The sequence below is a fragment of the Anopheles funestus genome, chromosome 3RL, assembly GCF_943734845.2.
Source record: "Anopheles funestus chromosome 3RL, idAnoFuneDA-416_04, whole genome shotgun sequence".
In the NCBI taxonomy this organism is placed as follows: Eukaryota; Metazoa; Arthropoda; class Insecta; order Diptera; family Culicidae; genus Anopheles; species Anopheles funestus.
In genome coordinates, this window is record NC_064599.1 from 36,905,709 (window position 1) to 36,918,771 (window position 13,063).

Sequence of the window (13,063 nt, forward strand, 5' to 3'; positions counted from 1 at the left end):
TTTAAAAGAAAAAGGGTAGAACAATTCATAAAGAAAAGATTTTAAAAAGGAACTGTTTCACTCTATAGTAAGCGTTATGTTGCGTTACACTGCTCGAGTTTTATATAACTCCCCGTACGTATGCGCGCGCACACTCTATAACATTCATTTGTCCTTTCTTATTTTAACGGGAAATGGTACCAAACAGGTTTCCCCGCCATTTCATTTCATTTCGCCCTTTCAACAGATTCATTCACAACCAATTCCTTGCCAAGCGAGTAAATATCCCTGTTAGGATGCGCATACGTATGGGAAAAAATTTCCCACAACAAAGTACCGTACAAGGGAAAATGGTGATGAGAAGGTGAGACACACAGTCAGTGAGGGTGAGAAGAAAATGAAAGAATTTTCTCACCATTTTCTCAACCATCCATTCACTTGCCCGGTTTCCTGATCCCTGGCTTTTGGGGTGGTTCATCTTCCGTGTCGTAACGTTTCGACACGGAACGTTACGGTGGTGTGCGTGTTTTGTGGTTATTATGCTGCGACTGGAAGCATCCCACCGGCTTGAACGGTACCGACCGTCCCGAAGCGGATGCAAACGTTCGCTGCATGGAGTCAGTCTGTTTGAAAACTCGGTCGGGATCGGACGTTCTTTCGGTCGGGTGCCGTTTTGCGTGAACAGCTATCGTGGCTATCCGCTGCAGCACACAGTACAGAAACAATTTCCCTAAAAACCAAAACCACGGCGTGTGTTTCCAAAAACGGGTTGGAACAGGAGGATCTTTTTTGCAAGCTACAGCAATCCCGTACAAACGTTGCAGGTGTGCGTTTTCTTTCCGTTTTGCCTCGGTACATGGGCGAGACTTTCTTGGCAGCGAAGGAAAAGCGCTTTGTTCGTGAGTTTTCGTGCGGTGTTGCATGGGGTACGATGCAGGTGGAGTGTTTTGCTGCCCGCGCTAGAGGGGAGTTGCAGAAGTAAAAGACACTTCGAAACGATGGTGAAAACATTCCCTTAAACCGATTCCTTATGTTTAATGGTTTGCCTTCCAGCGCGTGTGTGAAAGCACACACATCGAAGTGAATTTCATTAGACAGCCCGTTTTGGTGAGCGTAATTTTGAGTGAAGTGTGTGTGACGGCGAGTGTGCGTTTATTTTTTCTTCTTTTATGGTGCGTTCGGTAGGCAGTTGTTGTGGCAAAGCATAACGTTTGCGATGCAGCGGGCATGAGTCGAGCAACTTGAGCCATCGAACAGACAGAGTCTAAATTGAGTGAGCTGCTAGTGTATGAGTATTTCGGAGAAAATCAAGCATCCCCCGAAGAAAGTTATGAAGTCTTGCGTGGAACACACCTCGTCATTGGGTACCACCGTAAGGATGCTTTAAGGATGGCGGTGTGGTACGAAAAATACAATCGATGAAAGTGGACGGAAAGGAAAATTTAAAAGCGACTTATGAAAACCCAATAAATGTGTTACCTTAAATGTGTTTGAGGGCTGCAAAGCATATGGTAAACAAAGTATCTTAATTGCATCTCACATAACAGCTGCCATTTTGAAGGATTAAAGCTAGTTCCGTTTAATGCAAACGGTTTTCTCACTGGAATGATTAACTATCTTCCATTTTGCTTCAGTTTCGATGCACAGTCGCTATCGTATGATTGAACCTACACAACAAACAAATGTTCGAGTGAGTGTTACAATTCAAAGTGAAGTTCCAAACCGAAAAACCGGATACCCTTACACAGTAAAGGTTTTTTAGTTTGTAGCGCCCAACGTACACCATGACCGGACGCGTTACGGCTGTGGTATCGCGTTAGTACGGTATTTAATTTTCAAAACCATCGAAACCATATTGATCGCGGTACGGTAAGAGTGGCAAAAAAAGTGGTAGCGGCCTTTATCCGTGGCATATAAAGTGAGTTTCGAAGTGTGTTCGCAGTGTATACTGCACAGTGTGTACCGAGTGTATGTTCGTCCCAGGGTAGTAAAGAGTCGACATTTTAGAGGTCGACGTAAAGCAAAAGGCAAATACAAAGCAAAGCAAAACAAGTAAGAAAGGAAGGAAGCTGGTTGAGTGTGGGCGGCGTTGAAGTGGCGCTGTTAGTGTGGTACGGGATGGTTGGAAATCCGAGAAACATTACCACAATGTTACCAACATCATCATACTCATCCTTAGCAGCATCGGTGCCGGTGGCCGGGCCGGGCTTACCGTGCACGGGAGCACCGACCAGACCGAGAATGCTGCTGGTCATGGTGCCTACAGCCGTGCTGTTGCTACTGTTTCTTCCGGGCGTAGTGCTGGGAGATTATGAAAATACATGGAACTCGTACTACGAGCAACCGTGCTGCGGTGGCACCACCAATGGACCCTTCCATCTGCGCCACCACGGAGGTAGGTGGTTTCAATTTGCTGATTTCCACATTTCCGCCGACTATGCACAGGGATTTGGTGCTGTGTGTTGTGTGTTTTATAATAATTTATACCTTACGTGAAATGCTGGCCGTTTTGTTTTTTTTTCTTTTTCACTCAATTTTTTATTCCATTGTTGTTGCTGTTCGCTTTTTGATTTCTTTTTTACCCGTTCGAGGTTTCTTTCTTCGATTTTGCCATCCTTTCGGTAGCACGTTTAGCTGTATGTGTTATTTGAAAGTAAAAAAAACACGACCAAATACACTATTACAAAGCGCGAGGGGTTTTTGATACAAAATGCTGGTCGGACGAAAAACACACAAAAAATCTAAATGCATCCCTTAAATGGGGGTGTGGCTAAATACCGAGACTGAATTTCTGGACCATTGAAGAGGCCGTTTTCGTGTTTTGCAGTATACCCGGTGCACACGGCCCACGGGCCATGTTTCGTACAAAAACGCTTTTCCCGATAATGCTGAACACGTTATATGCACTTGAGCTTGCAGTGAAGCCATGTGAGTCGGAAACGTACGCTGAAGGCGATGGCCGTTGAAGGCGACGTGTCGAACAAAATGGTTTCATTTCTATTTACAACAGTCAATGATAAGGGGAACGTATCAGTGCAGTTTTTGTGCTCGTCTTTTTTTTGTTTCATTTCACGTGCAATCTCCGAAGAGAAGCGTTTTAGTCGATTGCGATTGAAGACGGGACACACGTTATAAAATCGTTCGACACTTGAGACCTTCCCCTGAGAGCAGAAGGGTAAGCAAAAAAAATTCCCATAAGGTATTTCGATAGTACACGGAGGTTGGCATTGTTTTAAGCGAATAATATCGGCTCCTTTGCGGGAACAGAAAAAAAACCCTTTCACGCCCGTCCGTCAATCAACGTAAGCGAGCACGTGCGTTCCCTGGTAGTGTGGGTTTTGAAGTATTCAGTTACCCGGAGGTCTTCGCTCTTGTTCTTTCACTGCGGGTGTCTCGAAAGGACAAATTTTGGAGGGCAAAAATGATGAGGAAAAAAAATCAAAATAGAATGCTAAGCGTGATGTGATGCAGCAATTGGTTGGATCGGTTTTTCCTTCCCTTTGTTAGGGTCGCTTCATGTGAGTTTTTATCAGAGGGAAGAATACTTGTGTCGCTAGTAAAGCCATTTTGAGCGGTAACTGTGTGTATGTGTGATGGTAAACGATGGCTTCCACTTGTTAGGCCCTCCTACTTGGGAAGGAAAAACAATGAAGGGTGAAACATATTTTCCAAGATGGATGATGTGATGTGTTATGTGTGTAACAATTTGATCTACCGGTTTTTATACAAAGTCTCTAATGTTTTGAACTGCATATTATTAAACTTGTTTTCTTGCTTATGAGGCTCTGCTCTGATTGGATACTGTCGTCTACTAATCTCGTGGAGACATCAGCGACTTCACTTCATCTCAGATTTGGGCGTATCACGCCTCCTCTGCCCAAGTGGACGGCCTAAAAGGATTTTACGAATTGCGTCGTCCGGTGTCATTCGAATGACATGGCCAGACTACCAAAGACTGGCCGGAGTTTAATTCTCTTGATAGTGAGTGCATCATATAGCTCGTAGAGCTCGTTATTGTAGCAACTCTTTCGTTGTATTTCTACACATACAAGCTGTGTTGTTCTAGTAAGTCAAAATCTATCATTAGACAACAAATACATCTCATACTTACTCTGCGTCTGCAATAGTAAACTGGATTCATAGTAGAAAAACTGTGCTTAATTAATTCTTCTTTCGAGGCCCTAAATCTTGAAGAGATCTTGACGTACACTTTTTGCCTATGCATGATTTCAATAAACGAGCTTGTAAGTCCTGATTTACTACTAGCTTGTTCCAAGTCACACGTGAGTTTTAATCGCTTAACATATTTTAAAAACTAGTTTGCCTCAAGATTTAGTGAAAGTAATTAAATTCTTTTAATTATTTATTCAGTGATAGAATTATTTGCTTAACCATTTAAAGGTACAAATTTCTGTTATGCTAAAATTTCAAACCTTCGAAAAGTTCCGCATTGTTAACGATGTGATATGAAACATTCCTGGCGGGAAGAATTATTTCATCGTCTACTTGAGAAGCATTTCTGTCTATTTTCTTCAACCGTTGTACTCATATGTATTAAATTCGCTTCACAAAATTCCATACCTTCGGTGCCTCAAGTCCACGATAATGAATATCGCAATTTATGATGCTGATGTTCAGGAATACCACCGGTTAAATCTCCGTCTCCAATCACTCTGATGGATGGTTTTTAAGAGGTGCGGCTGATCTGTTGCGATTCATAATTAATTCCTAAAGGAATTCAAACTGCTCAGAATCTGGTCGGTGTCACTGTTCGTAACTGTTCTTCGGGACATTTCCCGAAGGGGCAATGTATGCAAAAAAGCGAAAAAAAAATTGATTACTTCACCGTATCCGATGCACTCAACGCTCGGGTGGGTGAAACAAAGCATCAGTTCCAGCGTGTTCGTTCCGTATCGCCGTTATTTACACAGAGTAGCGATCACCTGGCAAAATGCAATATCCGATTACCGGGTGCCCGGCACACTGTATCGGTGCTAAATGGTACGAATGGCCTCCCATTTGTTCGGGAACCGTTCCCAACCTGGCCAGGTTGCAACTTGAGGCAGCTATAAAACTAATTGCACCAGCTACAATGTGCAAAACGTTTTATGCACCTCTTTTTTCTCCCCCAATCCCATCGAGAGAAACCGTGTCCGAGTCGACTGATTTCTGTTCCCCCCCTTCGTCCCCAAAGGCGTTGGTATTGGTAAAGGTGAAAATGTCCAATCGTCCTACCGTGCTGCTCCTATTTTTGCCCATTCAAGCTAAGCGTCTTTTCCCAGAATAATGGAAAAACGACCGTTTTTCTTCGATTCGGTTACCAAGCGAACCCGTTCCCCCTGTCCGTAGAAACCGGGCCCTGGGACGAAGATAAGTCACTTAAAAAGGATTACGTTGGACTGCAGTCTGTAACGTCTACCAGCCTTGTATGCCTCTCCGTTCTGTTACAGGACCAACAAAAAAAACTCACCTGGCCGTACTTTTCCGGGTAAGTTATGGCTATAACGGCTTGTTGGGTGGAATACAGAAAGGGGAATGAAATCGGACGACAAGGTTGGGTAGGGAAGGGCGATGCCGCATCAAGTGCAACGTGTGAAGTCCAGCTGTCCTCTGCCTGCATGTAAGCCGCAGTGTTATGACCTGAAACCTTGCCTAGGTCGGAGGCCCGTTCGTCGACTGCCGGGGCTTCGGCAAGGTTGTCTAGGGGCGACCCAAACCCCCTAATAGTAGCCAATGGGGTCGTGCAGGCAAAATACAGGTCATTTAAAACGAAGAACCAGTTGGACAACGGGGGGAAAAAGCGGTGCCAAAACGTGAAGGCAAACGAAAGCGACGGGAAAAGACAAGGTGCCTTCAGCTTTTGTTCCACTTTTTTGCCATTTTTCCGCACTCCGGCAGAGAAGACAAACAGCAAAGTGAGAAATCAGTTTTGTAACGTTTAGCATTTTTCACGTAGTAAATCTGGGCGGTGGAATGTTCTTTCTTCCCGTGCGGTCGTAAGGCGGCAAGGGGTGGTAAACCGGCAGCTCATGTAAACGGGCTTTTATTTAAACGGATCACAGCAGAAGAGAAGTAGTATTATTTTGCAGCCATTTTGCGAAACGAAGAAGCTTAACGGTATGTTCGAATAAAATCTGACAACGAATCTGATTAGCTACTGCAAAGCTGTTAAACTGTGTTCTAGTGGATTTAGCTGCGGGGATTATGTGAACGGGGAAGCCATAGCAATATTCAAGACAAGTGAGAAATTTCTGTAAAATGCTTAATAATTTGTACCTGGTCCGTTTTGCATCATTTCGTAAATTGAAAACCTCGGTGTGGGGTGATTTATCATTTTTGTAAATGAGAGATTTTTTTTCTGAAGGTTTTTAGGTTTACAATATTTTCAGCCAAACTTCATTAATACTGTTAGTAGTCAAAGCTTTTTTTGGCATTGAAATGTCTAATATTTTTCATTATTTCCTTTTAGTTTCTTTTAGGTTTATTTTAAATGACATGTATTTGTTTTTTTACTTATTTTATTTTATTATTAATTGATGTGTGACTGATTATTAATTGTTATATTTTTTACCCTATTGTCGGCAGCACTTTTGCTGATGTTTACAATGATCACAACGCATTTTCTCATTTTACGTTACCTTATCTCAGGCATACATATGATAAACACTAAATATATTATTTTTTCATCAGGTCCTTCGATTTCATTGATTGCATGCTTCTGATAGACTGATACTTCTGCACAAAGCCAAATTTCAACTATTGATTGTGTACTCAGCATTCATAGCCAATCATATTCGTCAGATATCGTTCTCTGACTTTCATTTGATCATTTCATGTCAGGGTTTAGATTTTCGTTTTTTTCGTGTACTTCGCATCGTGCTGTTGAAATGCACTGGTCAAACCTCGCATGTTGTACTTCACAACCAACCAGCTGCGTGAAATTACTCAAACCAAACGTACCAATACAACCCGAATGGCTCATAAACTCATAAATGATGATGCATTCGAGTTCAGTCCAAAAGCGTAAAGCACGCAAGCGATAATTCGCGGTTGCGTTCGACATGCTTCACCATTCGCATATTCGGGTGTACGAATTCGTGATCGAAATGCGATTGCGTTTGTGTGCATTTCATCCGTTGGCTGCACGCAGCAGAGTAATTGGTGCACGGCCATTGCTTTCTGCCGTAGATGGAGCCGCCTGGTGTTGGCTGATGGCGATGTTGATCATTTCCTTAGCTATGAACCCTCAATCAATTAATCGTGTGCAGTGGAAAGAAACAATGCGACCGCGAGATTGATGCTGGTAGGAATAGCAGGATGAAAAGATTCGTCACTCACGCACCAGATTGTGCCAGATGCACAAGAACGGACATACTTGAAAGTAGTCGCCATGCTGTGATCGTAATTAGAAAAGGAATGCTATTTTTTCTGGTGCTTTTGAAGTGAAACTAAGTTGTTTTTTCTCTTGTTGGGATTCGTACTGTTTCCGACGAAACAAATAACCGTCCGGTCATTAATTGGACTTCGTTTGAGGAATGAATCATAACAACATGAGAAACCTAACCGTACTACTGCATTCCGTTTGATGATTCCCATAATCAACGATGACCTTACCGAACCGTATGTGACATTACTTTGATTAGCAGCACCGGCTTGGATGAGATTAAGTTTGGAATGTGATGTGATTTTTCGAATAGTTTCACGCTGAAGCTGCTTTTGCGAGCAAAAGCGAGTTTGAAGATTTTCCTCACCAGAATGGCAGTCTTCGTACGTGCAACATAAAATTAAAATAGTTCACATTCACCGACGGGGATTCCACGGTGGTGGACGAATCCTTTAATTTTAGTCCCGTAGCACAAGTTGAACTCATTTCTACCGTTGGAGAAAAAGCTTTAGCATTCGGTAAAAATCCTATCCACACGCCAGAGCTTAACCGGGGCAATGGAATGTTTTAGCAGCTATTTCTTTCCATCGCCGATGTGTCCTTCTACTGAACGCTCAAAAACCCGGTTCCTATGGAGAGCTTTACCACAATCGTGGAGCAGATAAGGGGATTCATTCGATTGTATGCTTGTCAGCTGCTCGCTATCCCAATCGCGAATCCATTCCTTGGACATTCGCAGACGGTTTTTGGATCGTATATAAGATTGAATGAAAGTTTTCTGGTTCTTTTTTGTGTTGATATATCTGGATTTGCTTTCCATGTTTTTCTTCAAGCTCAGCTGATGTTTTAACGATCGACGGATGTGTTCATTGCTGATTGAATGGCGTGAAAAGTGTGTGCTTCAGCATGTTTCAGCAACGTCCTGTCGAAGAGTTACGATACGTTAGAAAATGATGATAAAGGATAGTCGTTCTCTTATGGGAACACCAACGTGAAGAGGGAATGTGAAAAAAATCTTTTTTTGTAAAATAGTCAGAGCTTTTTTCTAGTCTTAAGCAAAAGATTTGCTTTAACTTTGGTTTATTTTTTCTGTTACACATTTGCCTGATTGGTGATGAATTGGTTGTGTTGGAAAGCAGGAATTTTGTCATACCTAATGACGTGGGTTTGAAGTTTGACAAATTCACCAAAAACAATTTACTTTTAATGGTAATTTTAGTAACTCCCTTTTATAAATAAAAAATAAATCATCATACCATCCGATTCATGTATATGGAAACCGGAAGTTGTTAATTGATTGAACTTAAATCCACTCAAACTCTTCCTTAGTCTTCCTTTACATCCCTCCGTAACTGCCACAGCAGCTTCATACTAATTAATTCTTGAAATCAAAACAGGAAGTGGTAGTACTTGCACGTGTGTGTTTCGATGATGGTGTTTGTTTGTAATCGAAAAGCTCATTTGGTTATCTAAGTTTGTTCATCGTTACATGTTTCCTAACAGGAATGGAATCTTGTTGCCTTAGTTCCGAGGAAATGAAGCCATCACTTTAATAATCAGCACATCTTAGATATTTTATGGCAGCTTTCTTTGCGGAATAAATTAATTTGTTTATACGTTTTAAATTAATTATGTATTATGCAAATAAAATGAAAAATAAAGCATAATAAATGTACTCCACTTTTAATCGGATGTACTACAATAATGCTTCTTTATGAATGTTTATAATTTCCAGCAGAAAATATCTCAAGTGATAAAATAACATTGAAAAACGATTATTTTAGGTAATATTTCATTAAACCATTTTTCTTGATTCTGATATTTAATACTTTTCAAAGCGTGCTTTCGACCACCAACCATTTTCATTCACGCAAACTTTCAAATGCTTCGTTTGAGTTATCGACCCACAGACACCTAGTAACATAAAGTAATGCCTTTAAAAGTTACTTAATTTCTTCGGAAATTTATCCATACATGCAAACTTCCTTATCAGCAAAATGCATCCCTGCGAAAGCATCAAACCGATACCGGGTTTTGCGATGCTGCAAGCTTAAGCCACCTACAGAACAGAATGGGACGAAACAGGTGGCCGAGATCCCGTTGGTATTCAATTAAATTTTCAAAACTTTATTAAAGATGATCCCATAACGACAAGATTCTCCGGTTGAGTGGAATAGTTTTGTCACCTTCCATTAGACACCCTATCATGAGGGTTGACCGGGAGGTGGTGCCTTGAGCCTCGTACCAACCGCACACGCCTAGTCACCATCGTTTGCTGCCCGTACAATACGCTCGTAGCTTTTCTCGTTTAAGATATGATGGTAGGTTTAAGGGCACACACGCACACAAACGAAGTGCCAGCCGCTTTTATGGTAAAAGATTTGTTTAGATAGGAGCGAAAACTTTGTGCGACACTTTGTTGCGAGGTGTTAGGGGCTGGTTAAGTTTTTCGGTAGCGTTAAAGTGTTGCCCTCAAAATAGCCTCCGGGTAATGGTGAGGCTCCAGTCCGGATCATCCGGTTCAAGGCTTTATTTATGGGGGCGATATGAAAGTGGAAATGTGGGCGTTACGCAAATGAATGTCCTGGTGTGATGCTATTTGTTTTCTTCCGCCGTACACCCACTTATACGATTGAAATAATTGCAAGCCGGCGGGAGTTATTAATGAACATGAGAGCATCATGAGGTGAAGTTTACTTAAAGATCATCTTCAAAGCTATCTTTCGTGGTAGGAATAAGAAAAGAGAAAGAAAAAAAAAACAAAAATACACACTCCATGGGGATACTTTAGGCAAAAGCCACAACCTTTGGCGAAAGCACAAAATGTGAGTGCATGTGTGTGTGTGTGTTTAATTAAATTTCACTCCATTTTGTGGGTAAAGCAGCAGTAAGCTCGTTTTCGCAACAAATGCCCCGCAGAAGGGCTGTAAATTTGTGTGGCAAATGGCTCGGAAAATCTTCTCTCATTTGATCTTCCTTCCGAAGTGAATCGACGTGGTGAAGGTGTACGAAATGACGAGCAATGTATATTTCGTCTTTGGTAAAATGCTCAGGGTTTTGCTGCACGCATGGCTGCAGAGCAGAGCAGTAATTAACTTCTGATATCTTCTCCATTTCCAGCCGAGTGCCTTTGGAACGGGACTAAGGAAAAGTAACTGCTACTTTTCGTTTCAGTATTTTTCTTGCAAACGAACGATCTGAAAAGGAAGTTTTGCGATAGAAACGGCACACAAAATGTGTGTGTGTTTGTGTGCGTGTGTGGTTGTGAAGAATCGGAACGGAAAGAAGCTTTGTAGTAAAACATTCAAATACCTTTGCAGAACGCTCATATGCGATCCATAATATCACGATGCTGATGGGTGCTACCGTGTGTTTGGGGAACGGAGCGAAAGCGTTCTTGAATTTTTGCAACTTAAAAGTGGATGTGTAGAGCGATGGAAAAAACATATTCAAACGAAAACACTTTTCCGTAGAGCAAATCTATATACCTTTGGTTGAAGATCGTAAGAAGTTTTAAATTTAAAGCAAAATATTTACAAGCATACGAATGAGCGAGAATTGCTATTTTGAATTGCATTATTTCACAATTTACGGAAGCAGAAGCATTTCTTACGGGCATTTATTTTTTTGATTGATGTGCTTGAATGTTTGCTGACACTGGTGAGATTTGTTAGAATATTTAAAGAAATCAGTACAATATTTGGTCGATTGCTAAAATCAATCAACTGAAGCCTCTTTTTCCAATTCGTATACTCTTATTCTAAATTAGAGTTGAAGCTTGAGCTTAATATCTTACACTAATTATTTTATTTAAAAAGTCGTGTATACGTTCTACATGGAGAAAAAAGGTTAAAAACTCGTAATTGAAAAAAATATATAGTATATTCATCATAAGACATGAAATTATTCTGCTTTGATGTTGCAAAACAAAACAAAACAAAACAAAACATTGTCTACTGCAAGAGCTTGTAATTGAAACGGACTTATGTCGACAAAGTCATTGGCTTTATTCTTCAATTAGAAAAGGTGGAAAAAAGTACCATTTAATGGACGATGATGCCCGCCCTAAAGAGATCAGCGCCGTCAGGATAATTAACATCGCCCCCTCGGAAGTGACAACATCTTGGTGTTGCTTCATAAGAAAACAACTGTTGAAATGGTCAGGTACACAGTGGCATCTACCACCAACGCACCTTGCTGTGGTGGTGCAGTAAAGATTAAATTAATTAGGATAATTTTCCTCACTCATTGTGTGTTTGTCAAGGCAAGTTCTTCGTATTTTTTGTATGCAGTCTTATCGTTAAATAGTTTACAGCTAAGGTTGAAACTTAAGGAAGGGATTGTGACATATGTTTCCTGGTTGTAGCTTAACAGTTGCTCAGTTTTTCCGACGGTAGGTATACAAAGCGGTAAAGTAGTTGGATTACGACAACAAACGGATGCGGTTTTCGGTCCAATGAAATGGACCCATCGTTGTCGACAATGCATGGCTGTTGTCATCTCGCTGTCGAGGCGTTGTTTTAGATAATTGAAGCAACTGACGAACGTCCCTTGAGCGTTGCGTATTCTACACCTCACCGTGCTCCCTTCGTAAACCGTTGTCGATTTGCTCGTTTAAAGCATTTTTTAACGACAGACAGACAGCAATGGAGGCGCATGGTGCTTGGTAGAAAATCACGCGGTCGCGTATGCGCTACAACACGAACCGACAAGAAACCACAACATGACAATGTCATCGTTCCTGACGTCTCTCTTGGTTGTACATGGTGTGTGCTGCACGGTTGCCACCACCACCCTAACCAATAGACACACCGTATAGTGTGAGCATAAATCCTCTTCTGAAACAATAAATATTCATGCCGGTTTAGCATCTAATTCAATTTCGGGTTACGTGGTATTCGGCCAGGAGCGAAAGTTACAAGCATGAAGCAAAACTCTTGACACTCATGTGCATGTAACAGAAGGTATGACGGCTCTGTGCACACTGCGGTGTATGTGCTTGTTGGGGAAGAAGTACGCACAAAATCACACCCTTAGGGGAGTAGATATTATGTACTTAAAGTTTTTTTAGCAAGAAGTTTAATTTGTTATAAGACGTACTTTAGGAGCTTTTCACTGGGGAGAAAAGGAGAAAATTAAGGAATCACATGAAGTTTATTTTTTATTGCTATGTTTTATGGCAATAATGATTTAAATTATATTTATCCTTTAATCCATTTGATAAATAATAGATAGTTTATTAATGTTTATGTTGCTGTTTTTTGTATTTCAAATACACGAAGAATGAAAAAAGTATAAGAACAATTTAATTTACTCAAGCATATGAGTTTCCAAACCCCTTTCATTCACATAAGTGTATAAAACTATTAGTTTATTGATGTTTATGTTGCTGTTTTTTGTTTCAAATACACGAAGCATGAAGAAAAGTACATGAACAAATTAATTTACTCAAGCATATGTGTTTCCAAACCCCTTTCATTCACATAACTGTATAAAACTATTTGCCACCTCTTATCGTGAGCAGATGAAAACTTTAACGTGTCATCATCATAAGGCAAAACTTTTCGCTCAGTAAACTTAAACCGTACGAAAAGCACCCCATCCAAAGATCAGTCTTGTGTAAACCACGATTTCACGCAAATGTTATGAACTATGAACACGACCATTTTGCTGATTGTTCCGGTAGATGTAGCGCGAGTA

The 13,063-nt window shown here is 41.0% G+C and overlaps 1 protein-coding gene across 3 annotated transcripts in view; it reads left to right on the forward strand.

Annotated features, from left to right (window-relative positions):
* Window positions 1-424: 424 nt before the first annotated feature.
* LOC125767622 (semaphorin-2A-like) overlaps window positions 425-13,063 on the forward strand; it is a 94,408-nt gene continuing 81,769 nt past the window's right edge. Inside the window, exons 1-2 of one of the 3 annotated variants that reach the window (XM_049434400.1) lie at window positions 425-1,490; window positions 1,614-2,374. In XM_049434400.1, the coding sequence (XP_049290357.1) occupies window positions 2,098-2,374 (277 nt within the window). In that variant the 5' untranslated portion in view covers window positions 425-1,490; window positions 1,614-2,097. Of the gene's footprint in view, window positions 2,375-13,063 lie in introns of all 3 variants that reach the window. The other 2 variants (XM_049434401.1, XM_049434399.1) reach the window with 2 other exon arrangements.